Genomic DNA, 24,461 nt, shown 5'->3' with positions numbered 1-24,461 from the left:
TTTTGATGATTTTGATCGAGTTTAGTGAAAAGTCCGATCCCAAGTGGGGTTTTGATTTAGAATTTGTTTAGATTTAAATTTGAATTAAAATTAATTCAAGAATATAATTTTGAATAATAGGTACTGAAGAATCTCCGAGAGATTAATCGATCTATTCGTTCAGTGGTCTGTGACAGGTAAGTAATGAATCATCTTCTCGAGATATTTCATATTTTTTTTGAAAGTAAATAATTATTCTTTGAAATTATGCATGATTTATGAAATTGTGTTTTGAATGAAAAGTGATTCTAAAATACTATGAGTTTATTGATTATACACATGTTCAATAGAAATTATGATATGTTATGATACAAAAGTATTTTGATATAGATCGGATTTATGCTCTCAGCCTAACTATGTTTCAGTGGGTCCTGCCAATGGAGATTATACGTTGGTACTCAGTGGATCCTGCCAGTGGAGGTTGTGCACTGGTATTTAGTGGACCCTGTCGGTGAGTGTTGTGCGCTGGTGTTTGTGGACCCTGCCAGTGGAGGTTGTGTGCTGGTATTTAGTGGACCCTATCAATGGGGATTAAACATTGGTCATAGTCGAGGCTGTTGAGTTACGAGTATTTTGAATCGAATCAGATTTATGATTATATTATATGTGAATATTTAAAAAGATTGGATTTGCATTAAATCAGCATGAAATATATTTTTATGTTTATTTGCAGTATTGTTCTTGAAAATTATATGAAATCTGAAATATCTAGTTGAGATATTTGTTACTTACTGGGCTGTCTAGCTCATTACTTTTCTTTCTATTTTTCAGATTCAAATAATTAATTATAAGCATGAGAAATAATATTGGGACAGAGCATTTAGAGGCGAGATTTAGCATTGTCAACTTCATTGAACTGAAATCTATTATTTTATTTTTAGTGAAATTTTATTGGATGTAAGATATTTGATTTAATTATTTGAATTAAAATTAAATAATAATTATTTAAATTTATTTCGCTGTGATGCATTGATATCGTGATGAGATGCCTTGCATGCTTATGGAGAGAGTTCTTCATAAGTATGCAGTGGTTGCCGCGACCTTCTGCTCGCGATCTTGGACTGAAGGAGTGACAATTAATATGGTATCAAAGCATAAGTGGATAAATTATGACACATAGAATTAGACATCGTATAAGTGTAGGTAGGTAAACATCAGAAATATTGGGACGTTAAAGTATGAATATCATAGTAAACCCATCCTAATAAGTAGATAAATGAATCTAATACGGTTTTATTACTACAAAGGTTATTATGCCTCCCCGTAGAATGATAAGAACTACTCAAGGGATCGCAAGAGAGACATCACAATCACAGAATGGTAGCACTCCCCATCTAACTAGTGGCACCTCTCAAGAGGAGGGAGTACTTCGAGAGCACATCAGGAATCAGATATGGCTCAGTTAATGCAGACCCTAATCAGGATGGTACAAACACAACAACAAATACAGCAGCAAATGCTTGAACAACAGCAGATACAACGAGATGCACAACAACATCAGCATCCACCACCACAACATAGAGAGCAACAAGTACAACAGAATAATATTTCAAAATTTAAAAAGCTTGCTCCTCCAGCTTTCAAGGGAACTACTGAACCTTTGGAGGCTTATAACTGGATAATGGAGATGGAAAGGGCTTTCGCTGTCCAAGAGTGTCGTGATGAAGAAAAGATTCGATATGCAGCTTATTTACTACAAGGAGAAGCATACAACTGGTGTCAGCGACTACAGTATAAGTATGAACAAGACGGCGAAATACTTATCTGGGAGAGATTTCAGATTGCATTCTATGATCAGTATTTTTCTCGAAGTATAAGGATCCAAAAAGAGCAAGAGTTTATTTATCTGAAGCAAAAGGGTATGAGTGTGACTGAATATGAAGCAAAATTTACAGAGTTAGCAAAATTTGCTCCGAGATTGGTGGATGGTGAGCAAGAACGTATTCACAAGTTTGAGATGGGACTGAAAACTGAGATTCGAAAACAAATGGTTCCATATAAATTGACAACTTATGCAGATGTGGTAAACAAGGCACTGATAATTAAAAGAGAAGTCAATGAAGAACGCATGGAAAAGGAAAGAAAGTAAAGAAAGAGAGCAAAATCAAATGATACACAAGGGCAAAATAATAAAAACATCAAAAGTTTAGCTAAGAGAGCAATAGATAATAAGACTCAACATATTGATGGTGAGCGGTGCTCCATATGTGGCAAAAATCATGCGGACAAGGATTGCCATTGGAATACATGTGCTTGTTTCAAATGTGGTCAGATGGATCATAAAATTGCTAGCTGCCTGCTAAATACTGAAAATCAAGTTGGCCAAAAAACTTATGAAGGACAAAACAAAGGTGGTGGATAGATTTCTAAAACCCAGGGAAGAGTTTATGCTCTTACTCAACAGAATGCACAGGCTTCCAATGCAATGGTGACAAGTAAAAAAAATTTCGAGGACGAAATTTATTTTTAGGAGGGAAGAATGTAACACCTGGCCCATTGGACCTTAAACCTAAAAGCCAAAAAAAAAAAATTGAAGAAGTCTCCCTGCGGGAGTCTTCTTCCATCATCGACGACTCCTAATCAGAGTCAGAAAGGCCATTGGGGAGGAGTCAAACTCCTCCCCTCCAGCTCTATTTAAGGGGGAGACCCTTCTCCCTTCTTCCTACCAAAGAATTTTAGAGCGAAACGGCGAAGATTGTCGAAAATCGCTCGCGAAAATCGTCACCGTGCTCGCTGTAATTCCTCACCGGAGAGGTTGCCAGAGCTCGAGGTAAGCATATGGTTCTTTTTCTCTCTTCTCTCCCTTCCTTCCCGTGCTGGTGTGCATGTTCATCGGTGATCAGAGTCGTCGGATTTTATCGTAGGAGAGGTTTCGATTTTTTCTGGTTTTTGGGCGTCGATGGTCGTCGTCGGCCATCAATTTGGGTTCCTTCGGACGGCGGGTCGCTCTCCTCCTACTGTCGGCCATCTCCGTGCCGACCGACCGTCGGTCGGCCAACCAAACGAGGGGGGACCATTCGGTCCCCTGTTTCACCCATGGGAGGCCATGGGAAGAAGTAAAAGAAGGAAGAAAAAGAAAATAAATAAATAAATAAATATGAGAAAAAATTTCTCTCTCTCTCCCTTCAGCCTGAACCATTGCTTTCTCTATCTAGAATTGGACTTTCTCTCTCTAAAATTTTCTCTCTCTAGATTGTTTCTCTCTCTTGATGGATTTCTCTCTCCAAAGTTATTCATCTAAGATTAGCGTAGTGAAAGACTTCATTTTGATGATTTTGATCGAGTTTAGTGAAGAGTCCGATCCCAAGTGGGATTTTGATTTAGAATTTGTTTAGATTTAATTTTGCATTAAAATTAATACAAGAATATAATTTTGAATAATAGGCACTGAAGAATCTCCTAGAGATTGATCGATCTATTCGTTCAGTGGTCTGTGAAAGGTAAGTAATGAATCATCTTCTCGAGATATTTTATATTTTTTTGAAAGTAAATAATTATTCTTTAAAATTATGCATGATTTATGAAATTATGTTTTGAATAAAAAGTGATTCTGAAATACTATGAGTTTATTGATTATACACATGTTCAATAGAAATTATGATATGTTATGATACAAAAATATTTTGATACAGATCGGATTTATGCTCTCAGTCCAACTATGTTTCAGTGGGTCCCGTCAATGGAGATTATACGTTGGTACTCAGTGGACCCTGCCAGTAGGGGTTGTGCACTGGATTTAGTAGACTCTGCCAGTAGGGATTGTGCGCTGGTGTTTGTGGATCCTGTCAGTAGGGGTTGTGTGCTAGTATTCAGTGGACCCCACAAATGAGGGTTAAACGTTGGTCATAGTCGAAGCTATTGAATTACGAGTATTTTGAATCGAATCGAATTTATAATTATATTATATGTGAATATTTGAAAAGATTGGATTTGCATTAAATCAGCATGAAATATATTTTTATATTTATTTACAGCATTGTTCTTGAAAATTATATAATATCTGAAAATCTAGTTGAGATATTTGTTATTTACTGGACTGTCTAGCTCATTACTTTTCTTTCTATTTTTCAGATTCAAATAATTAATTACGAACGTGAGAAATAATATTGGGACAGAGCTTTTAGTGGCGAGATTTAGCATTGTCAACTTTATTGAACTGAGATCTATTATTTTATTTTTAGTAAAATTTTATTAGATGTAAGATATTTAATTTAATTATTTGAATTAAAATTGAATAATAATTATTTAAATTTATTCCGCTGTGATGCATTGATATCGTGATGAGATGCCTTACATACTTATGGAGAGAGTTCTTCATAAGTATGCGGCGGTTGCTACGACCTCCTGCTCGCGATCTCGGATGGAGACATGATAATGCAATAGATGAGGTAAACCATAGTGTATTAGATTTTGAACTACGTTCTTTAACTTAAATTTTAATTTATTACATATATAATATAGATCAAATAGGTCTTTATGTGGTCAACGCCATTTAAAAACGTTACATTTGGTATCTTAAACTTTTATAAAAATTTTATTAGAATTAATTTAAATTATATATAGATATATTAAAATAGAGCTTCTACGTTGGTTTGTCTCTATTTTAGATGTTTATAAGAGATTTTGTGTAGGGCCAGCAAAATATGTTCCGATTGATCAATTCGATCTGTATTCGATCCGTCATAAATAAGTTTGGATTTAGACTAAACGGGTTCGGATCATAAATGGATTGATCCATTTAACCCGTTTAATAATAGGATCGAATATGAATTTTAAATATCTGATCTGTTTAACTCATTTAATCTATTTAATATTTAGATTGGATTGAGTCAGATAATCCATTTAAAATGTTTAGCCTATTTTTGACCATCTATTTAATCTATTTAAGATTCGTTTAATCTGCTCTTGATCCATTTAATTTAATCCATTTAATCTGTTTAATTTATTTAATTTAATTTAATTTATTTAATAAATAAATTAAATGAGTTGGATCGAATTATTTATTTAATAAATCGATTAAATACTGATTTAAATTTTTAATTTATTTAATAAATAAAATAAATTTAAATTAATTATTTTTTAATTTAATTTATTTATGATCCAACTTATTTACGATCGATCCGATCCATTTGCCACTCTTACTTTTGTGCCACGTATAGTGAAAACTGCGCGAGGGATCCACAGAAGAAGACCGACGATGGGACGCATGGAAGAAGAGGTGGGCCCACGGGCCGTCATTCTAGAGGCGCTTCATGATGCGGTCGGCGAGGGCCGGAGGCCAGGGATTAGAGGAGAGGCGAGAGAGGGATCGGGCGAGGGTTTGGGGGTCACCGTCGCCGGAGTGGCGGAGGCATCAGCCTCCATCTGCCACGTGGCGTCGGCCTTCTCTATCACGCGTCTGATTTTTTTCAAGCCATTGTTTTTTTTTGTTTGCTTCGAACCTGCCGCACGGCGGCGATTGGGAGGGGGCGCGGCGGAAGGTGGCGCACGGCGGAGGGTGGCGCGGGGAAGACGGAGTGAGATTGAAGAAGGCATGGAGGCGGGGGGCACGGTGGAGGTGGCACAGGTGAGACGGAGGGCACGGTCGGGACGTGAGGCCAGGTCGAAGAGGCGGAGGAGGGGCAGGCAAGACGGAGGGCACGGTCCGAGCGTGAGGCCGGGACGGACAATATGGAGGGTGCGGAGGTGGGGGAGGAGGGGGGCGCGGCAGAGGGTGGCGTGGGCGAGACGGAGGGCATGGTGGGGGCGTGAGGCCGGGTCGAAGAGGCAGGGGAGGAGCGGGCGAGACGGAGGGCACGGTCGGGGCGTGAGGTGCGTTGCCTTGCCTCTCTCTCTCTTCCCCCCCACCCCCCCTCTTCTCTTTCCCTGAGTGCTGGGTTTCCCAGAGGTCTGCCACTTCCGCACGTTACTTTTTGGAATAGCAGGAGAAGTGGGTGGGCCGCGGAAACTTTGATATCAAGGGCCGGTGATGGCTACCAAAGATAATTTGAGTTCCATCCATATTTACTCACATCTTTCATAGAATCTTAATCATGTGCTTCAATTAGTTGTATCATGTTTCTGAGTCAGGAATCAGGACAAAAGGAGACATAAGATTGTATGCAGAATATAAATTTAAGTGTTGGGCATTTTATTTTTTAAAACTATATGAGATAAAAGGTACAAACATAATTTTGTTGGGCTTTCATCATGTATTTTTTGTCTTTAGTCCAAACTTAGCTTATGGGTGTAAGAAGCATGAGATTTTAAAATTTTTATTTTAATATCTTCAACCTTGGTGCCTTGGTGTAATAAAAAAATTTAGACATCGATAATTATAGTATAAATGGATCTTTCTTTCTTTCATAAAATTTTGGATTAATTATCTAAAAAAAATTATATCTTTTAAAAATTTTTAATTTAAATATCATCTGTTGGTGCAAAAATCCGCTTGCGTCGGAGAAGCTGGAGTCGAGGAAGTCGCGGTCGCCGTCGGGACCTGCAAAGGAAGTCTAAACCGGAGGTGGGGTTACTCCGACAAGACCCTCCGACGCTCAAGTCAGTTCTCTGCCTCAACAAGAATGGAGTGCTCGAACGGAGAATTTAGCAGAGTTTTTAGATGGAAGATGAGAGCTTATCGAATAACGTATCTGAGGTTTCCCTTTTATAGACGGAGAGGGCAACAGATTGATAGCGACGCCTGTAACCGTCTGGCAGCGGACTGCCCAGGGTCAGGCGGAGTTTGTTGCAGAGAGTAGTGGGGTGGACCCGTGGCTATCATCGGGGTGTGCCACGTGGGGCCTGCCGCGGGAAGTGGAGCGGCGTCCGTTGTCGTGACTCGCCAGTGGATGGAAGAATCGCGCGGTAACCGTCTCAGGAAGTGGAGCGGGGTTGTGGCCGTTATCGTGGCTTGCCAGGGAGCGATGGAGCTGCGCGGAATCTGCCGCAGAAAGTGGAGAAGTGCTGTGATCGTTACTGCGGCTTGTCAGGGAGTGATGGAGCTGCGCGGAATCTGCCGCAGGAAGTGGAGCGGGATTGTGGTGGTTGCGGCGTCGCGCTTGTGAATGCGGATCCGTCGGTCGAAGTTCGGCACCGGTCGGAGCCGACGATGGAGTCCGGCTCCCGTAGGAGTCCGGGCGGAGCCCTCCTGGGGTTGATGTTGCGGTCGGAGTTCGGTTCCCATAGGAGTCCGGACGGAGTCCTCCTGCAATTAAAGTCAGGTGCGGAGTCCGGCTCCCGTAGGAGCCCGGACGGATCTTACCAGCGGTTGACGTTGGCGACGAAGCCCGGCTCCCGTAGGAGTCCGGGCGGAGTCCCCCTTGAGGTTGGAGTCGTGGGCGAAGCCCGGCTCCCGTAGGAGTCCGGTCGGAGTCCTCCTGGAGTTGATTTTGCGATCGGAGCCCGGTTCCCGTAGGAGTCCGGGCGGAGTCCTCCTGCAATTAAAGTCAGGTGCAGAGTCCGGCTCCCGTAGGAGCCCGGACGGATCTTACCGGCGGTTGACGTTGGCGACGGAGCCCGGCTCCCGTAGAAGTCCGGGCGAAGTCCCCTTTGAGGTTGGAGTCGTGGGTGGAGCCCGGCTCCCGTAGGAGTCCGATCAGAGTCCTCCTGGAGCTGATTCTGCTGAGGACTTCGGCTGTGGGTATTTTATACCCAACACCAGTCCCCCTACTTTCGAGTTTGAATTTCGAACGAAGGAAGTACAGAGAGATGGGCACAGCCGAAACCGTCCCCCCGAATCCTGCGCACTGCCGCCCCCAGATATTTTGGCATTAAATGTGCGCGTGCTGGAGTCTTTTCGGATCGGAGCGATACGAAGGGACCCTTCAAAATTCTCGCCGGTACACTGGCCCATGTACGGCGCCATAATGGCCCTGCTGATCCATCAGCCGCTTTTAGCCGCCCGCCGGAGGGAGTGGGATACGTGCCGGGTGTGGACTGGCTTGGGGAGATTCGTGATCATTATGGCACTGGATCCCAGGGTCTATTTAAACCCGTCCTCCCACCTTTAGGTGCCCTATTCCGTTCCAGAGTTTCTATCAGTGTCTGCCTTCTCTTCGAGAGCCCTGTTTCAGTGGGCATCTTCTCGAGCCGTAGGTGTCTTCCAAATCGTCCCTGTCTTCGTCCCTCTGGTCCCTCAGAGCGATATAGGTTAGTTCCAGCACCTTCAACCTTCTTCCCACCGCCTAGGGACTTCTTCTCTGTCATTATTTTTTGCATCCCTCCGAGTTAGTTTCCTGTGGCCTCTCGTCCCCTATCCTGTCCGTCTTCTTAGAGACCTTTAGAGCCCTCCTTCGAAACTACCCGAAATGTCGTCCGGCTTTTCTACTCCCTGTAGTTCCGGGAGCTCTTCCGCCTCAAACCCCCAGGTCCCCTGCTCTGTAGACGAACCTGCGTCTGGGGCTGGGCTCCGCCCGATTTTTGCACCGGACGCCATTCCATGTTCTCTGACCTCGGAGGAACTCCTTCTGATAAGGGTTCAGTATGGAGTTCCTCCGGAGTACGATCTGGAGCTGCCTGGCCCTTCTGACCGGGCCAGCACTCCCCCATCTGGTCGTTTTTGTCTGTACGAGGAAGCGTTCCGTGCCGGACTCCGACTTCCGCTTCCTTCCTTTGTTGTTGCCCTCTTCCGCTTCTTAGACATCTCCTTGGCTTTCGTGGCCCCGAATTCTTTTAGGTTTTTGATAGGATTTCTCTCCCTTTGCCACGTAGTCGAGGTCCAACCGTCCCTCTCCCTGTTTAGGCACTTCTATACTTTCAAGCGCCATCCTTCGGCGAAGGACTGGTGGTACTTCTCCTCCCAGTTCGGCAAGAAGGGGTTGCTGAAAGGCGCCCCTTCTTCAATCCACAATTGGAAGGAGAAATATCTCTTCGTCCACTGCCCGACCTTGAGACTGGGCCTGCCCCCTTGGGGCTCTCTGAGGGATTCTGTCCGCCGGACCCCCAGCCTGGGGGAGGATGACCTCCAGGCTGCCCGGAAGCTTCTAGCTTACTCCGCTCCTTCCCTTCCCAATCTTCTGAGGGAGCAATTTCTTTTCAACATCGGCCTGAGTCTCCAGGATCCAGCGAGTATTCATCTTTTACCTTATCTTCTCTTTTCATGCCTTTCTCCTTTTCCTTTCTCTTTTTATTTCTTCTTCCTTCTCTCTCTTTTTCCCCTCTGTTTCTTTCTTTCTTTCTTCCCCTTTCTTCACTTTTTTTTTTGACTCTTGATTGATTGGTTTGCTTCTTTTTCTTCTTTCCTTTTCTCTCTCTCTTTTTCTCTTTTTCTTTTTTTTTTTTTTTAGGAATGGACGCCGAAGCAGCGCGGATGCTTGCCAGGGGCCTTAGGGCCCACAAGAGAAAGGGTGCTGCGACCTCCGGATCGACGAAGAGGGCCAGGGCGGAGGAGTCGAGCTTAGCTGCACCCGTCCAGGTGGCCCCGGCCATCGACATTCCCTCGGATGCCGAGCCAACGGCTCCCCGGGCCTCCTCGAGGAGTCCGCCGACTGGGGCCCCCATTTCGGGGGTCCGCTCCACGGAGGCGCCCATAGCCGAGAGGAAAAGAAGGAAATCGGTGGCCCGCAGGGCGAGTAGCCGCCGAACTGCTGCGGACGAGTCCCTCTGCTCCGAAGAGAGGTCGGAGAATCCTTTCAATGATAGGGACTTGATCAGGCGGTTGATCGACGGTTGCATTCTGCCTGACGTCGTTGAGAGGATCGACCGCGCCGATCCTGAGCAGCGGGCCTGGGACTCTTTGGGGTCCTTCCTTGAGGTAAGCGAATCTTCATTTACATGGCTATTCGGCCTTTGTTCTAATTCCCTAGCCGCCCTTGCAGATTGGGCACCAGCTCCTCGCCTATATCGAGGCGGTGAACCGTGCGAGGAGGGACATCCTCCAGGTGAAGGAACGCTGTCAGACCGAGGTTGCTCGCCTCCAAGCAAAGACGGCCGAAGTAGTCACCCTCCAGGAGGCCCTGGAAAGAAAGAAACGAGCTCGGGAGGAGGAGAGGCAGACCTTGGAGGAATCGACGAGAAAGGCGGAGGCCGAGGTCGCCAACTTGGCCGAGCAAATTTCGGTCCTGGTCTCGGAGGCCAGAGTCCTTACGATAGAGGAATTCAAGGCCTCCACGGAGATGAGGGACCTGAAGGTCCAATTTGGCCAGGAAGCGTTCATAAGGGGGTTCGAGCTCTGCCAAGAGAAGGTGGCCAGAAAATTTTCAGAGCTCGACCTCAGCTTCCTAGGCGAGGAGTCTGAAGACGAGATCGGTCCCTCGCCAGCCGCCACTGCTGTCGCAGCCCCCTTGCCGGGGACGCCGAGTTCTCCAACCCCCGCCCCGAGGTCTGAGACCTCCGATCTTGTACCTTTATTTCGTCGTAATTTTTCTTTTCTGTTTGTCTTCAAAAATCATCCAATCAATAAAGTTGAATTTCTTGTTGCGGACGGCTTCTCCTCCCCCCCTCCTTCTCTCTGTTCTTCTTCCTGCAATGAGTCGTGCTTCGACACTTTTGCCTTCTAATGGCAGTGTCCTGCAGAAGCACTCCCCCTGCCCCTGGGGGTCCCACTGAAATCGACGATCCAGTGGCTGAAGAAGGAAGTCCTTCACCTGACAAAGAAGTTAAAGAAGATGGAAGGCGAGCTCCGCAGATTGAGAGAAGGTCATTCTGAAGCCACCGCTGAGGCCACCCACTTTCGGAATCTCCACGTGAAGGGGATCATGGAGTATAGCCGGAGGAAGGCGGACTTCGCGAAGGAACTCGAGGAATGCAAGAAGAGCGCCAGCGATCGAATTTGGACCCAGGCCGTCAGGATCAGCGCCCTCAAGGTGGAACTGTCAGCTGCGAAGGGGAAGATCGGCCAGCTGGAAGGAAATTCATCTCGGCTTTTGGCCCGGATCGACGGTGACCAGGAGTGGTCGAAGAAGGTCTCCGACCTTCAGCAGCAGCTTCAGGACACCGAGGTGAGCCACGACGTGCATCGGGCTAGCTGGCGCAGGCAGGTGGAAGAATATAAAGGGAGATTCAGGGCGGCGGCCGACGAAGTCGTCCGTCTCCAGAGGCAGCTGGCTAGCAGGGCACAGCTTACTTCCGCCCGAGATTCTGATGAGCTCCAAGCCCTAAGAGGCACCGTTGAGGAAATTTCTGTCTCCCTCGGAGAAAAGACAGCTGAGCTGCAACAACTGAAGATCCAACTGGCATACGAGCAGCGGGCCGTCGCGGACGCGGAGGCGGAATCCGAGGTCTTGAGGAAGAGGCGTCGAGAGGCAGAGGTCGAGAGCCAACGACTTCATCGGGCGCTCCAGGATGCGCTGCAGAAAAGGGAAGAGCTAGAAGAAGAAATTGAGAATCTAAGGCAGTCCTGGTTAAGGGATGGAGTAGATAATTCTAGGTCGGAGGGAGCAGGGCCTCCTTAGAGCTCTTTTCGTCTTTCTGTCTTTTCATGTATTTACTTCCCTTTTTGTCGTTTTGCCTTTCTTTCCTTGGCCTTCCGGGCTTTGTAGCGTGTATATCGGAAATGGAATGAAAAGGGTGTTTTGTGTTACCTCGTCCGTGCGTTGCACTAAATTGCCGTCCGTCGAACTTTTCTTGTCGTTTGACCTGTCTGATGTAGACGTCGTTGGGTGGCGCCCGGTCGTCGATGCGTTAGCTCGCCTTTCTCGTCGTACATGGCCTCAAGCCCGAGCTTGACCGTCCGGGCTCCGCATTACTTCGAGGATGTCGTTGTCTTCCTAACCGGTGTCGAAAGTCTTTTTAGAGGCCGGGGGTGTTCGGTAGGAACTCTCCGTTTCAGTTGGGACGAAGTCCTTTAGGTCTTTTGGTGCGGTTCATCCTTCATCTGTTCCCGTCGTAGTTCGTCATCCTTCCTTTTTAATTTTCCTCCTCTTCTCAGAGTGAGGGCCCTCCCCCCGCTTTTCGCGGGGTTGCATAGAAGCGAGGAGGTGACGCTGAGGGGCTTTTTCCTTTCATCCGATCTTGTTGGGCGGTCGGGATTCGCCACCATCAGCCCTTGCTGCAGAAGTCGCGGGTGGAGCCCGGCTCCCGTAGGAGTCCGGGTGGGGTCTTCCTTGGCGTCGTGTACGGAGCCCGGCTCCCGTAGGAGTCCGGGTGGAGTCTTCCTTGACGTCGTGGACGGAGCCCGGCTCCCATAGGAGTCCGGGTGGAGTCTTCCTTGGCGTCGTGGACGGAGCCCGGCTCCCGTAGGAGTCCGGGCCTTCCACTTTGCTCAAGCCAGGGCGAGGTTCTCCTCCCGTTCCCGGCTTGGCTGTGGGGGCGCGTTAGGGCGCTGTAAGGCCTCTCCCCCCATCCGGTCTAAAAGAACCGGGCCTTTGACTTTGCTCATGTCAGGACGAGGTTCTCCTCCTGTTCCTGACATGGCTTGTGGGGGCACATTAGGACGCTGTAAGGCCTCTCTCCCCATCCGGTCTAAAAGAATCGGGCTTTTGACTTTGCTCATGTCAGGACGAGATTCTCCTCCTGTTCCTGACATGGCTGTGGGGGCACATTAAGGCGCTGTAAGGCCTCTCCCCCCATCTGGTCTAAAAAAATCGGGCCTTTGACTTTGCTCATGTCAGGACGAGGTTCTCCTCCTGTTCCTGACATGGCTGTGGGGGCACATTAGGACGCTGTAAGGCCTCTCCCCCCATCCGATCTAAAAGAACCGGGCCTTCGACTTTGCTCATGTCAGGACGAGGTTCTCCTCCTGTTCCTGACATGGCTGTGGGGGCACATTAGGGCGTTGTAAGGCCTCTCCCCCAATCCGATTTCGAGATAGTCGGACTTTCATTTTAGGTATGTTAGGACGGGGTTCTCCCCCGTTCCTAACATAACTTTGTTTCAAACGTTTGGAGAGGTCATATCCAGTCGTAATAAATCCACGCCAGATGGGAAGAGTACGTCAAGTAAAAAGAAATTTAGATTCAAGGTGAAATCGTAAGTGATACATTTACAGATTTTTCGAGTTCCACGGTCGCGGGTGGTCCGCTCCTCCTTGAGGCCCTCCGGTGATGGAGTCGATGGTCCCGATGGGAGGCCGGTCCCCGGGTTGCTCCTCCCTTCTTGGCGGTTCAGGCTGCGGAAGGGCCCTTGGCCGATCTCCTCTACCCTCAGGCCTGCATCGGATGAATCTGTCGAGTCAACCTCACCGAATGAGCTCCTCGATCTCGTTCCGGAGCTGGATGCATTTCTCTGTGTCGTGGCCGTGGTCGCGGTGGTAGAGGCAGAACTTGTTGGGGTTGCACTTCCCGAGGTGTGTGCGCATCCTCTCCGGCCTAGGGAGCTGCTCCCTGACCTCCATCAATACCTGAGCCTTCGAGGCGTTGAGGGGGGCGTAGTTGCGGAATCTCCCTGGTGGGGAACCCCGTCGAACCCCACGATCCGGGCTTCTCTGCCTGCGCGCCCGGGGTGGAGTATGGGTGCGCTTATGCCCGGGAGGGGATCGAGAACGCAGCCGGACTTCCTTTGGCCTTTTTTCAATTGCGGGCTTACTCGAGTCTCCCGCTTGCCGCTCCCTCGCCGTCTCTTCATCCTTCATTTTGAAGGCTTCTTCCGCTCGGGCGTATCCTTCGGCCCGGGCCAGCAAATCAGCAAAATCCCTGAGATACTTCTTCTTCAGGGAGAACAAAAGATCATTCTTCTGAAGGCCACCCTTCAGGGCGGCCATTGCGACTGATTGGTCTAAGTTCCGGACCTCCAGCGCCGCGATGTTGAAGCGGTTGATGTAGGCCCGAATGGACTCCCCTTCCCTTTGCTTGATGTTGATGAGGGACTCCGAACCCTTCCGGAGGCGCCGGCTGCTGACAAAATGGGCCACAAATTGGTGGCTCATTTGATCGAAGGAAAAGATGGTACCCGGTTTCAAAGCCGAGTACCAGTTCCTCGCCGCTCCCTTCAAGGTGGACGGGAAGGCCCGGCATAAAATGGCATCAAGAGCACCGTGAAGTAGCATCATCGTCCGGAAGGCCTCCAGATGATCAACCGGGTCCGAAGTCCCGTCGTAGCTTTCGAACTGGGGAAGCTTGAAGTTTGGCGGGATCGGTTCCTGCATGATCATTTGGGAGAAGGGAGGGTCAGTACAAATATCCTCATCATAAGCGGAGGGCGCATGGCAGAGTTCTTCGATCCGCCGGTTCATCTCCTGGAGCCTCCGGTCTAGGAAATCCTCTCGACTTCGAGTCTCGAGAGTCCTCTGGCAGAACGGGGGCAGGGATCTTTCAGGGGTGGAGTCATGGTCCGATTGAGGGCTCTCTACCCTCGGGTTCGTTTTCCCAGGAAGGATGGGGCGGCTGGCCCAGGTGGCCCGCCCCGCCGTCGGATTCTGGTGTTCCGGGGACGCCCTTTTCGGACGTACCGATGCCGCGGCTGCTGCTGCTGCATAGCTTGCACAGCCTCGGTGAGGCCTCTGACCTGCTGCGCCAGCAGGTCAAACTGCTCCGCGCCGACCGCCGCCGCCGGAGGAGGAGGAGGAGGTTGAGAAACAGGAGGGGAGGCCGGAGCCTGAGATTTGGTCGCGGAGGCCGTGGACCGTCACGTGGACGCCTTGCGAGGAGGCATCAAGTATGGATTCCGTGGGGGAAACAAGGAGTGGGTGTCGGAGGAGATGATCGGGGGTGGCTCTGTTGAACGCTCCTTCAAGAACAAGGGTACTGCGAAGACACAGCCCTCCTTCTAGCGCCAATCCTGTTGGTGCAAAAATCCGCTTGTGCCGGAGAAGCTGGAGTCGAGGAAGTCGCAGTCGCCGTCGGGACCTGCAAAGGAAGTCTAAACTGGAGGTGGGGTTGCTCCGGCAAGATCCTCCGACGCTCAAGTCAGTTCTCTGCCTCAACAAGAATGGAGTGCTCGAACGGAGAATTTAGCAGAGTTTTTAGATGAAAGATGAGAGCTTATCGAATAACGTATCTGGGATTTCCTTTTTATAGACGGAGAGGGCAACAGATTGATAGCGACGCCTGTAACCGTCTGGCAGCGGGCTGCCCAGGGTCAGGCGGAGTTTGTTGCAGAGAGTAGTGGGGTGGACCCGTGGCTATCATCGGGGTGTGCCACGTGGGGCCTGCCGCGGGAAATGGAGCGGCGTCCGTTGTCGCGACTCGCCAGTGGATGGAAGAATCGCGCGGTAACCGTCTCAGGAAGTGGAGCGGGGTTGTGGCCGTTATCGTGGCTTGCCAGGGAGTGATGGAGCTGCGCGGAATCTGCCGCAGGAAGTGGAGAAGTGCTGTGATCGTTACTGCGGCTTGTCAGGGAGTGATGGAGCTGCGCGGAATCTGCCGCAGGAAGTGGTGCGGGATCGTGGTGGTTGCGGCGTCGCGCTTGTGAATGCGGATCCGTCGGCCGAAGTTCGGCACCGGTCGGAGCCGACGACGGAGTCCGACTCCCGTAGGAGTCCGGGCGGAGCCCTCCTGGGGTTGATGTTGCGGTCGGAGTCCGGTTCCCGTAGGAGTCCGGACGGAGTCCTCCTGCAATTAAAGTCAGGTGCGGAGTCCGGCTCCCGTAGGAGCCCGGACGGATCTTACCAGCGGTTGACGTTGGCGACGAAGCCCGGCTCCCGTAGGAGTTCGGGCGGAGTCCCCCTTGAGGTTGGAGTCGTGGGCGGAGCCCGGCTCCCGTAGGAGTCCGGTCGAAGTCCTCCTGGAGTTGATGTTGCGATTGGAGCCCGGTTCCCGTAGGAGTCCGGGCGGAGTCCTCCTGCAATTAAAGTCAGGTGCGGAGTCCGGCTCCCGTAGGAGCCCGGACGGATCTTACCGGCGGTTGATGTTGGCGACGGAGTCCGGCTCTCGTAGGAGTCCGGGCGGAGTCCCCCTTGAGGTTGGAGTCGTCGGCGGAGCCCGGCTCCCGTAGGAGTCCGATCGGAGTCCTCCTGGAGCTGATTCTGCTGAGGACTTCGGCTGTGGGTATTTTATACCCAACACCATCTTTTAATTTTTCTTCTTTCTATTCACGAAAGTCCCAATCTCATGAACATGGAAGCTTAAGTAATGGTCGGATTTTTGCATTGGCTGCTCTTTTTTTTTTTTTTTTTTCTGCTCTCGGAAGTCTTAATCACAACAGATATTTGAAACAGTCAAATATTTTGAAATTATATAAAATATTTTAATTTTTTAAATAAAATAAAATAAAGTTATGGTTACGTTCAAGTTGACTTGAAAGCACAAAAAGAAGAATTGAAGTATGCAGGTAATTTTATGTGAGGTAGAAAAGAGAAGGCAGTGCGCCTTCTAGATAATAGTAGCATATGTTCAGTTCTCCAAAGTCTTAATTGGAGGTTTGAAGCAGCCGAATATGTTAAGATTATATAAATATTTTAATTTTAAAAAAAATGAGATAAAAAAATTATAATTATGCTTAAGTTGTCTATAAAACATAAAAAATATCTGGAGTATAAATGAAAACTAGACTAAAATTAAGAAAGTGTTACCGTAATTTTTCTTAATTTTTTCATATGAACATGATATGTAAAATCATAATACTTTAATTCTTCCGATGTCAGTCCAATTCTGAATCTCTTTTTTTACAGATTAAAGTAGATGAGGACGAAATTTCTGTTATTGATATAACTATGAAGGAAAGAGATGTTCGTGAAATGCAAATAGATAATCGTATTCTGCTTAATGATGAGGATTCTAAAAATTAGTGTTGAAAATATTGATTTTAAAAAATAATTTTTTTATTAACAAAAATTATAAATGATTATATTATTTTTTATTATCATATTATTTAAATAATTTAAGTTAATATTTTTATTTAAAATATTTGATATTATCTATGATATCTTTTATATCATGTTGAATTTTTAATTTATAAAAATATTATTTAAAAAAATAATTATATACCGTATACGTGATTCTAAGCTAGTTTTAAATAAAATTTCAACACAATATATGTATCATTTGCTAGCAATTCTATAGGAGAGGGTGAAAATAATTTCATCACATAATAATTTTAAAAATTAATTAATAATTATGATAAAATGTTTCTCTAAATAAATATGAGCCATTTTCGATGTCTTAACAACATAATTTATATTAAAATCATAACATCGTATGCAACCACTAAAGCATCAGTAGTGCTTCTGACAGCAAAGTCTTCTCTATCAAAAAGACCATCCTCGTATATACTACCACAGAAATTCATCTTAAGAAAATAGAAGGGATGGTGGCTTCACATTAAAAAATAAAAAGGTTATAAGTGGAAAACACGAGAGCTATGAATTAGAGAGCACAACAACGGATCTACCATATGATATAGAATAGGGATGACAATAGATCGTTGGATATAGGATGAACAGAAAATTTACTAAAAATCTAGACTAAACTGATAATCCAATCCGGCGGGAAACAGGTTGAACTCTTTTTTTTTCTTTTTTTTTTTCAATTATTATTATTTTTTTGTTTTGTTTTTGTTTTTGTTTTTATTTTTATTTTTGTTTTTATTTATTTATTTATTTTTTATTTCTTTTGGAGTAGACAAGGTTGAAGCGCTATGAGCCCAGAACCTGCCACCTCTCCTAAGAGGCTCCCTTTCGCATGCCCCCACCCACCCCACCTCTTCGACTCCTTCGTGCTCCCGATCCAAGAACCCCTCTTTCCGAGCACCGGCCCCCGCAACCCCAACGCCCACACCCCCCCCACCCTACCCCGGCTCCCCACCACCAGCTCCTCCCCAAACCCACCGCCCTCCGCGCTCCCCGCCACCACCCCGCCACCCACTCCTCAACCCCACCGCCCCCGGCGCCCCCCACCCCCTCCCTCACCCCCACGAAAACGCCACCCCCTTCCTTCCCCATGTCCCTCGCTTTGGCCTCCCGCACCTCGCCGAAGGTTAATCCTCTTCGATTACCCTCCCCCCTTGAATTGCCTCACCCCCTCCCTCTCCTGCCCCCAGTTCCCTTCCATGGCGTCTCCGCCCTCTTTTCCTAGGGTTCTCCGCTGTCAGTGTTGATGATGCCGTTGACGGCAGTGATCACAATGGAGTGGCCGGTGAGCAAGTTGAGGGATAACTTCATCCAGACGGCTGCTCCATCTTTGCATCCCCTCCCCTTCCGGCGAGGACTTCCTCCATCTCTCCTACAAGCCCATCTTCTCGCCAAACAGGTGAGGTCGAGGCCCTTTAATTTGCAACACCATTGCATCCAAATCAAATTGGTAGAGCAATCGGAAAATTCTTTCATCCGGTGAGCCTTTTTCCTCACGTGTGATGCACATATGGCTTTTTTAGTTCTCCAAACTCGATCGGGTACGATTTCGACGCAAGAATAAACCCCAACCTCCGCCCCCCCTGCCCCCTTTTTTTTTTTTTTTTGAGAGATAAATATCTTGTTAAAATCCTTTTTTTTCCCCCGATCCCATTTCCTTTTTCTCCTTCTCCCCTCCCGGCAACCGAGACCGCCGCCAGCTCTCTCCTGTGCTTCTCTTTCTCTCCCCTTTCTGTTTCTCTCACCATGAAGCCCTTGAAGCGGATCAAAACCCTCGCTTCCTCCAATCCCCACGCTCTCCCTCCCCTCTCCTCTTTCTTCTCCTCCTCTCCCCCTAGCCAAAAATCCCTTCTACCGTCTCACCCATCGCAGAACCCTAATCGAACCCACCAATCCCCTCCCCAATCCCCCATTCCTCCTTCAAGATCCCACCTTTATGCCTCCTTTTTCTGCTCCCTGATCGAAACCTACGTCTCCTGCTCCCAATTCTCCAACGCAATCACCGCCTTCCACCACATGAGAACCCTCGGTCTCAACCCTACCCTTCATTCATGGAATCGCCTCCTCTTCCGGTTCAACTCAGCGGGTTTAGTCTCTCGGGTACCGCTCCTCTACTCGGACCTCCTCCATTGCCGCAGAAAACCCAATCTTTTCACTCACAACATCGTCATTCACGCCTTGTGCAAAATGGGCATGCTCGAAACGGCCTTGAATATGCTCCGAACCGTTGAAGCTGATACTGTGAGTTACAACACCGTAATCTGGGGGTTCTGCGAACAAGAAATGGCCAAAATGGCGATTGGGCTTTTGTCGGAGATGTTAAAGAGGGGATTTCAATTTGATACTGTTAGTTGTAATACTTTAGTTAAGGGATTGTGCCAGAAAGGTTTTTTAGATGATGCTGAATCATTGATGGAGATGTTGGTACGAGGAGGGATCAGTAGGGATCTTGTCGGGTTTAATACTCTAATTGATGGGTACTGTAAACTTGGAACTATGAGTGGGGCTACTCAGCTGGTGGACAGAATGAGAGGCGACAATATATCACCAGATATCGTCAGTTACAACACTCTGATCAATGGGTTTTGTAGAATTGGGGAGTTTGGGATGGCGAAGAATCAGATGGATGAGGAAAGGCCGGATTTTGAGCCAAATGTTATAACACACACAGCTTTCATTGGAGCTTATTGCAAAAGAAAAGGGCTGGAAGAAGCATTTCTGTTGTATGAAGATATGGTGAAGGGTGGGATCTTGCCAGATGTGGTTACTTATAGTTCTCTGATAAATGGCCTTTGCAAGAATGGTAAATTATCTGAAGGGCATGCACTTTTGAGGGAAATGGAGAAAATGGGAATTGCGCCAAATCATGTCACCTATTGTAATCTAATTGATTCGTTATATAAAGCTGGAAAAGGTTGGGAGGCGTCTATGCTTCAAGGTGAAATGGTTGTTCGTGGTGTTGTCATGGATTTGGTCTTGTACACTGCTCTAATGGATGGACTTTTCAAAACTGGAAAAGTTGATGAAGCAGAGGATGTGTTTCAGCTCATTTCATCACTTAATCTCATCCCAAATCATGTTGTTTATTCAGCATTGATTGATGGGCGTTGCAAGGCAGGAAATATGAAGAGTGCAGAATTAGCACTTCTGGAAATGCAGACAGAGTCACTGAATACAAATGTCATAACTTACTCTTCTATCATCAATGGCTATACCAGAAAGGGAATGCTCATAGAGGCGGCTGATGTTATGAGGAGGATGAAGGAAAGGAACATCCCTCCCAATGACGTGACATATGGAACTCTTATTGATGGCTTCTTCAAGATGGGAAAACAAGATGCAGCTTTTGAAATGTACAAAGATATGACAAAAGAAGGCTTGGAAGTTAACAACTATGTCCTTGATGCATTGGTGAATGGGTTGAGGAAGAATGGGAAAATGGAGGCAGCAGAGAGTTTGTTCAAAGATATGATGCAAAGGGGTGTTTTGGTGGACCGTGTTAATTACACCTCTCTAATGGATGGCCTTTTCAAAGCCGGGAACATTGCTGCTGCTTTCAGAGTTGGTCAAGAATTGATGGAGAGAAATCTAGTCCCAGATGTTGTTGTCTATAATGTCTTTATTAATTGTCTTTGCATGCTTGGCAAGTCTGGAGAAGCAAAATCTTTTTTCACTGAGATGAAAAATATGGGCTTAACTCCTGATCACGTGACATACAATACCATTATTAGTGCGCACTGCAGGGAAGGATTGATAGACAAGGCTCTTGAACTCTGTTGTGAAATGAGGAATGGCGGTCTCATGCCTAATCTCATCACTTATAATACCTTGATCAGAGGTCTCTGTGAGGTTGGGAATGTTGAGAAGGCAATGGATTTATTGAATGAAATGGCTCTTGCTGGATTTCGCCCAAATGCTTCTACTCATAGGAAAGTGTTGAAAGCATGTTCCAGGCAAAAGAGGGGGGATTTGCTTTTGCAAATGCATGGAAGGATGACAACAATGGGATTACGCTCTGATATAAGTGTTTACAATACGCTAATTCATATTTTGTGTACACTTGGGATGACAAGGAAAGCTGCTGGTGTTTTGAAGGATATGTTGGGAAGAGGAATAGCAGCAAATACAGTTACTTTTAATATTCTTATACTTGGACATTGTAAGAGTGGCCATCTAGATAAAGCCTTTGCTACATATTCTCAGATGCTACATGGAGGTGTTTTGCCAAACATCGCAACTTATAACACTCTGTTAGGTGGTCTTTCATATGCTGGAAGGATTGGAGAAGCAGACAAACTAATCAATGAGATGCAGAAAAGGGGACTAACTCCCAACAATCTTACTTATGACATACTAGTTTCAGGCCATGGAAAGCAAGGAAACCAGAAGGAATATGTAAGGCTATACTGGGACATGGTGATGAAAGGCTTTATTCCGAAAGTTAGCACATATAATGTGCTTATCAGTGATTTTGCCAAGGTGGGAATGATGAAACAAGCTAAAGAGTTGTTTAATGACATGCAGAAAAGAGACATCTTGCCTAATTCTTCAACATATGATGTACTGATCAGTGGGTGGTCAAAGCTAACAAATGGAGCTGAAGTGAAAAGGCTTCTGAAAGAGATGAATGAAAGAGGCTTTTCTCCTTGTGAAAGTACGCTTCGTTTTATCAGTAAAGCCTTTGCAAGACCAGGGAAAAAGTGGCTGGCTCACATGTTATTAAAAAAGATATATAAAACTTAAGATGATTAAACTAAGAGTTCCTTGCCAATTCAAGTACTAAAGGCTGGACTAGACTGAGACAAGTTGTGATCTGAGTGCCAATTTCGACTGCAATTAGCAGAAAAGCTATCATGATGGCTGTGTTCCATACATCACCTGGTCCTCATATTGACTATCCTGCAATCATTTTCTTCAGCTATTCAATCGGGTGTCAGAAACGTTGAGCTCCCAAATTTCTTCTGCCACACAGGCTTGGTTCTTGCTTCACAAAGTTCAGTAGCGGCTATGTGAACATTGACATATTAACAAGATGTCCTTGATAGGTTTATGCCACTTATTTCCTAGCCACACAATTCAATTGGGCCGCAAACTTTTATATTGTTTAGTTCACAAGTTATTATTATTATTTTTTGAACTACGTGCATCCATGTGTCTCGAAGTTGCTCCTTGTGGAAAGAGATTTGTCCGTGGACCCTTGAGGTTATTATCTAGATGAGATGGCTTGTGGGGGATGGCCAATCCATCAACATCCCGTTGAATCCATGGATTGCTGATCTGTCATTGAGCCGATGGTCGACTTTCATCAGCATGGAGGTTGGAAACTCAATGAGGATATGGGATATGCTCATTCAGGATGGCAGAGGTTGGGATACAGGGGGGCGGTTGCCCAATTGTTTGGCGACCACTTGGCAGAGCGCGTGTTCTTTTTGCCGATCCTTACCTAGAGCACATTTGGAGATCTTGTACTCCAAGGGCAGTGACAGTCGACCTCTACCGTCTGTATTAGAGGGAGCCCACTAGATGGTTGGATAGTGGGTCGATTTGAAGGATCGGAGTGCAGCCAAGGGTGAGTCTTTTCATCTGGAAAGTCGCCAGAGGGCGGCTTCGGACTAGGTCCGTCCTAAGGGAGAGAGTTATAGATCTCCAGCATGTTTGCCTAGTTTGTGGCATGAAAGATGAAACTGTTGAGCATGTGCTCTTTTTGTGTCCGAGAGCTTCTTAGGTGCGGCGCCCGGCAAGTATGCATAGCCTTGCCCCTTGAATGGGGATTCCATTTTAGGCTTTTTTGGATCTGCTGAGATGATATACGTGGGCTACTGTGTTAAGGATAGTTGGCATTAGAACAGTTTATATTGCTCATCAGATCTGGTTGTTCATGAACATCCTGGTGTTTCATGTTAGGAGGCATCTAGCGAGATTCATCATGGAGAGAGCTTTATCCTTGATAGCTGAGGTGACTGATGTGATTTTGAGACCTTCAGAGATCTGGAGCCCCCACCTTGCTCATGTAGTAACCCATAGGATGTTCATCGCTTGGGAGCCCCCTCCGATGTATCTCAAGGTCAATTTCGATGACAGTGTTCGGGGCAGAAGTGGAGGTGCTGGTTTCATGATCTATGATGCTGCTTTCAGACTTGTAGCGATTGGGGGTACTCTCATGAGCACTCGATTCCTGTTGCGGAGCTTCGGACAGCGTGGGCTAGGATCACTTATACTCGTTGGACCCTTTGTGCCTACCATCTGATTAGTGACGGAGACTTGGCTACGGTGATTTTTTGGATCTAGGGGAGTGTGCAAGGTGATGCTACCCATCTTTTTCTATGGGACATAATGACCTCACTGATATGCTTTGCGGACTTTTTCTATCAGGCACATCTTTCGGGATGAGAACTCGATAGTTGACTGGGTGGCTGGTTTTATCGTGGAGCACTTTGGACTGTCACTATGGATTGACGTGAGCAAGATCCTAATATCACTCAAGTATATTTTGCTTTTTGATATTTTTTGATGTATTCACACGAGAATTATATGAATAGTCTATTTTATATATATATATATATATAAAATAAATTTTATCCTAAGAAGAATTCCTGTTGCTACTATAGTAGCAATATGTACAAAAATAAGAGTAGGTCCTTCCATGGTACTAGGTAACCATACATGGATGAGAGTGAAGGCACAGGCTTAATTAAACGTTTATATTGATTGTTCTGGCTGCCTATCTGCTACCATGTGATGATTTGCTCCTCACCTACTTCTTTAAGACATGGATCTTGACCTCTGGAGCTTTTATTGCAAGATGTTAGTTTAGGATTTCGTTAGAAAACATGAAGTGCACTAAGCAACTGAGCTTTGAGATTGCAGATATCATGTCATTGGTTGTGTTTTTGATACTTAGGACATTCTGATTTCTGTAGTATCGGGGCTTGATTGAGTAGTCTTCACTGAATTTATACTGTTAAACATGATTGAAATATGATGTATATGTTAAGCAATGGTAATTCCACGGGTCTTTATGTTGGGAGCATCATTTTGGCAATCTTGGCATGTCTTTTGCTTTTAATATTAGCAGTGATTTACAGAAATTATTTACATATTAAATTTTCTCCACTTTTAAAGCACAGGAGAGGAGTCCACGAAGAGTCGAAAGCACGGGAGAGGAGTCCAGTGGTGTTTTGAGAATTTGCTCTGACATTTAGCGGGTCAAATTACTTTGACTTGAAGTTGGTTGATACCATTTTAAAACAAGGAAAGTTTAGCGATGTGCTACAGCACTGCAATCCCCGCCGAGTATCATTACCCAAGCAGCAGTGGTGTTTGGTCCTTAAAAAATGTTGCCGAGTTTGGACTCGATTGAATCAAAGCAGCAACATAACCTGCATCATCTCCCCTGTTGTGATTGTCGGCAACTTTTTATTTATCATTAAACAAATGACTTCAATTGTTTGGATTAATTGCATTAAGAAATATCAGCGGATTTTATACTTTTATAGTGTAGGCATTAGTTGTCAACTCTCTTGGTTCTCGGTTTTTTCTTATCGGATTGGTCACCTATTAGGGATTAGTTGGTTGTTACTCTTATTATTGTGATTTTTTTTCTTGGGAGGAAACTTTCATTGGCATCTTCTTTCTTGAGATGTATCCTTGATTTGTGAGCCTGTGAATGTCCTAAAACCTTCCGTCTGTTGCTGATTCTATGTAAGCGAGAGAAGATGGTCATTTGCTAGTAGTGTTGAAGTAATTGCCATTTAAAACAAGTTTGCTGCTCACGCCTTCCCAT

The 24,461-nt window shown here is 46.3% G+C and overlaps 1 protein-coding gene across 10 annotated transcripts; it reads left to right on the top strand.

The window, feature by feature from the left end:
- The first annotated feature begins 5,333 nt into the window (after positions 1 to 5,333).
- Positions 5,334 to 24,169, top strand: LOC105054862 (uncharacterized). 10 transcript variants are annotated; one of them, XR_012135776.1, is made up of 4 exons: positions 5,334 to 5,850; positions 17,451 to 22,979; positions 23,051 to 23,135; positions 23,806 to 24,169. XR_012135776.1 is itself a non-coding variant. In XM_073246477.1 (2 exons), the coding sequence occupies exon 2, from the start codon at positions 18,425 to 18,427 to the stop codon at positions 21,419 to 21,421; it is 2,997 nt and encodes a 998-aa protein (XP_073102578.1). In that variant the 5' UTR covers positions 5,334 to 5,850; positions 17,451 to 18,424; the 3' UTR covers positions 21,422 to 23,392. The 10 variants fall into 10 exon arrangements, 1 of the variants encoding a protein (XP_073102578.1); XR_012135775.1 differs by having other exon boundaries at positions 23,801 to 24,169; XR_012135778.1 differs by having other exon boundaries at positions 23,051 to 23,161.
- Positions 24,170 to 24,461: the final 292 nt, after the last annotated feature.

Source organism: Elaeis guineensis, chromosome 12 (assembly GCF_000442705.2).
Source record: "Elaeis guineensis isolate ETL-2024a chromosome 12, EG11, whole genome shotgun sequence".
Taxonomy (NCBI): Eukaryota; Viridiplantae; Streptophyta; class Magnoliopsida; order Arecales; family Arecaceae; genus Elaeis; species Elaeis guineensis.
Note: the sequence above shows the minus strand (reverse complement) of the source record. Positions and strands in the feature narration are given on the sequence as shown.

Coding starts and splice junctions, on each gene's coding strand:
- LOC105054862 (XM_073246477.1), top strand. CDS start 18,425: ATGAAGCCCTTGAAGCGGATCAAAACCCTCGCTTCCTCCAATCCCCAC.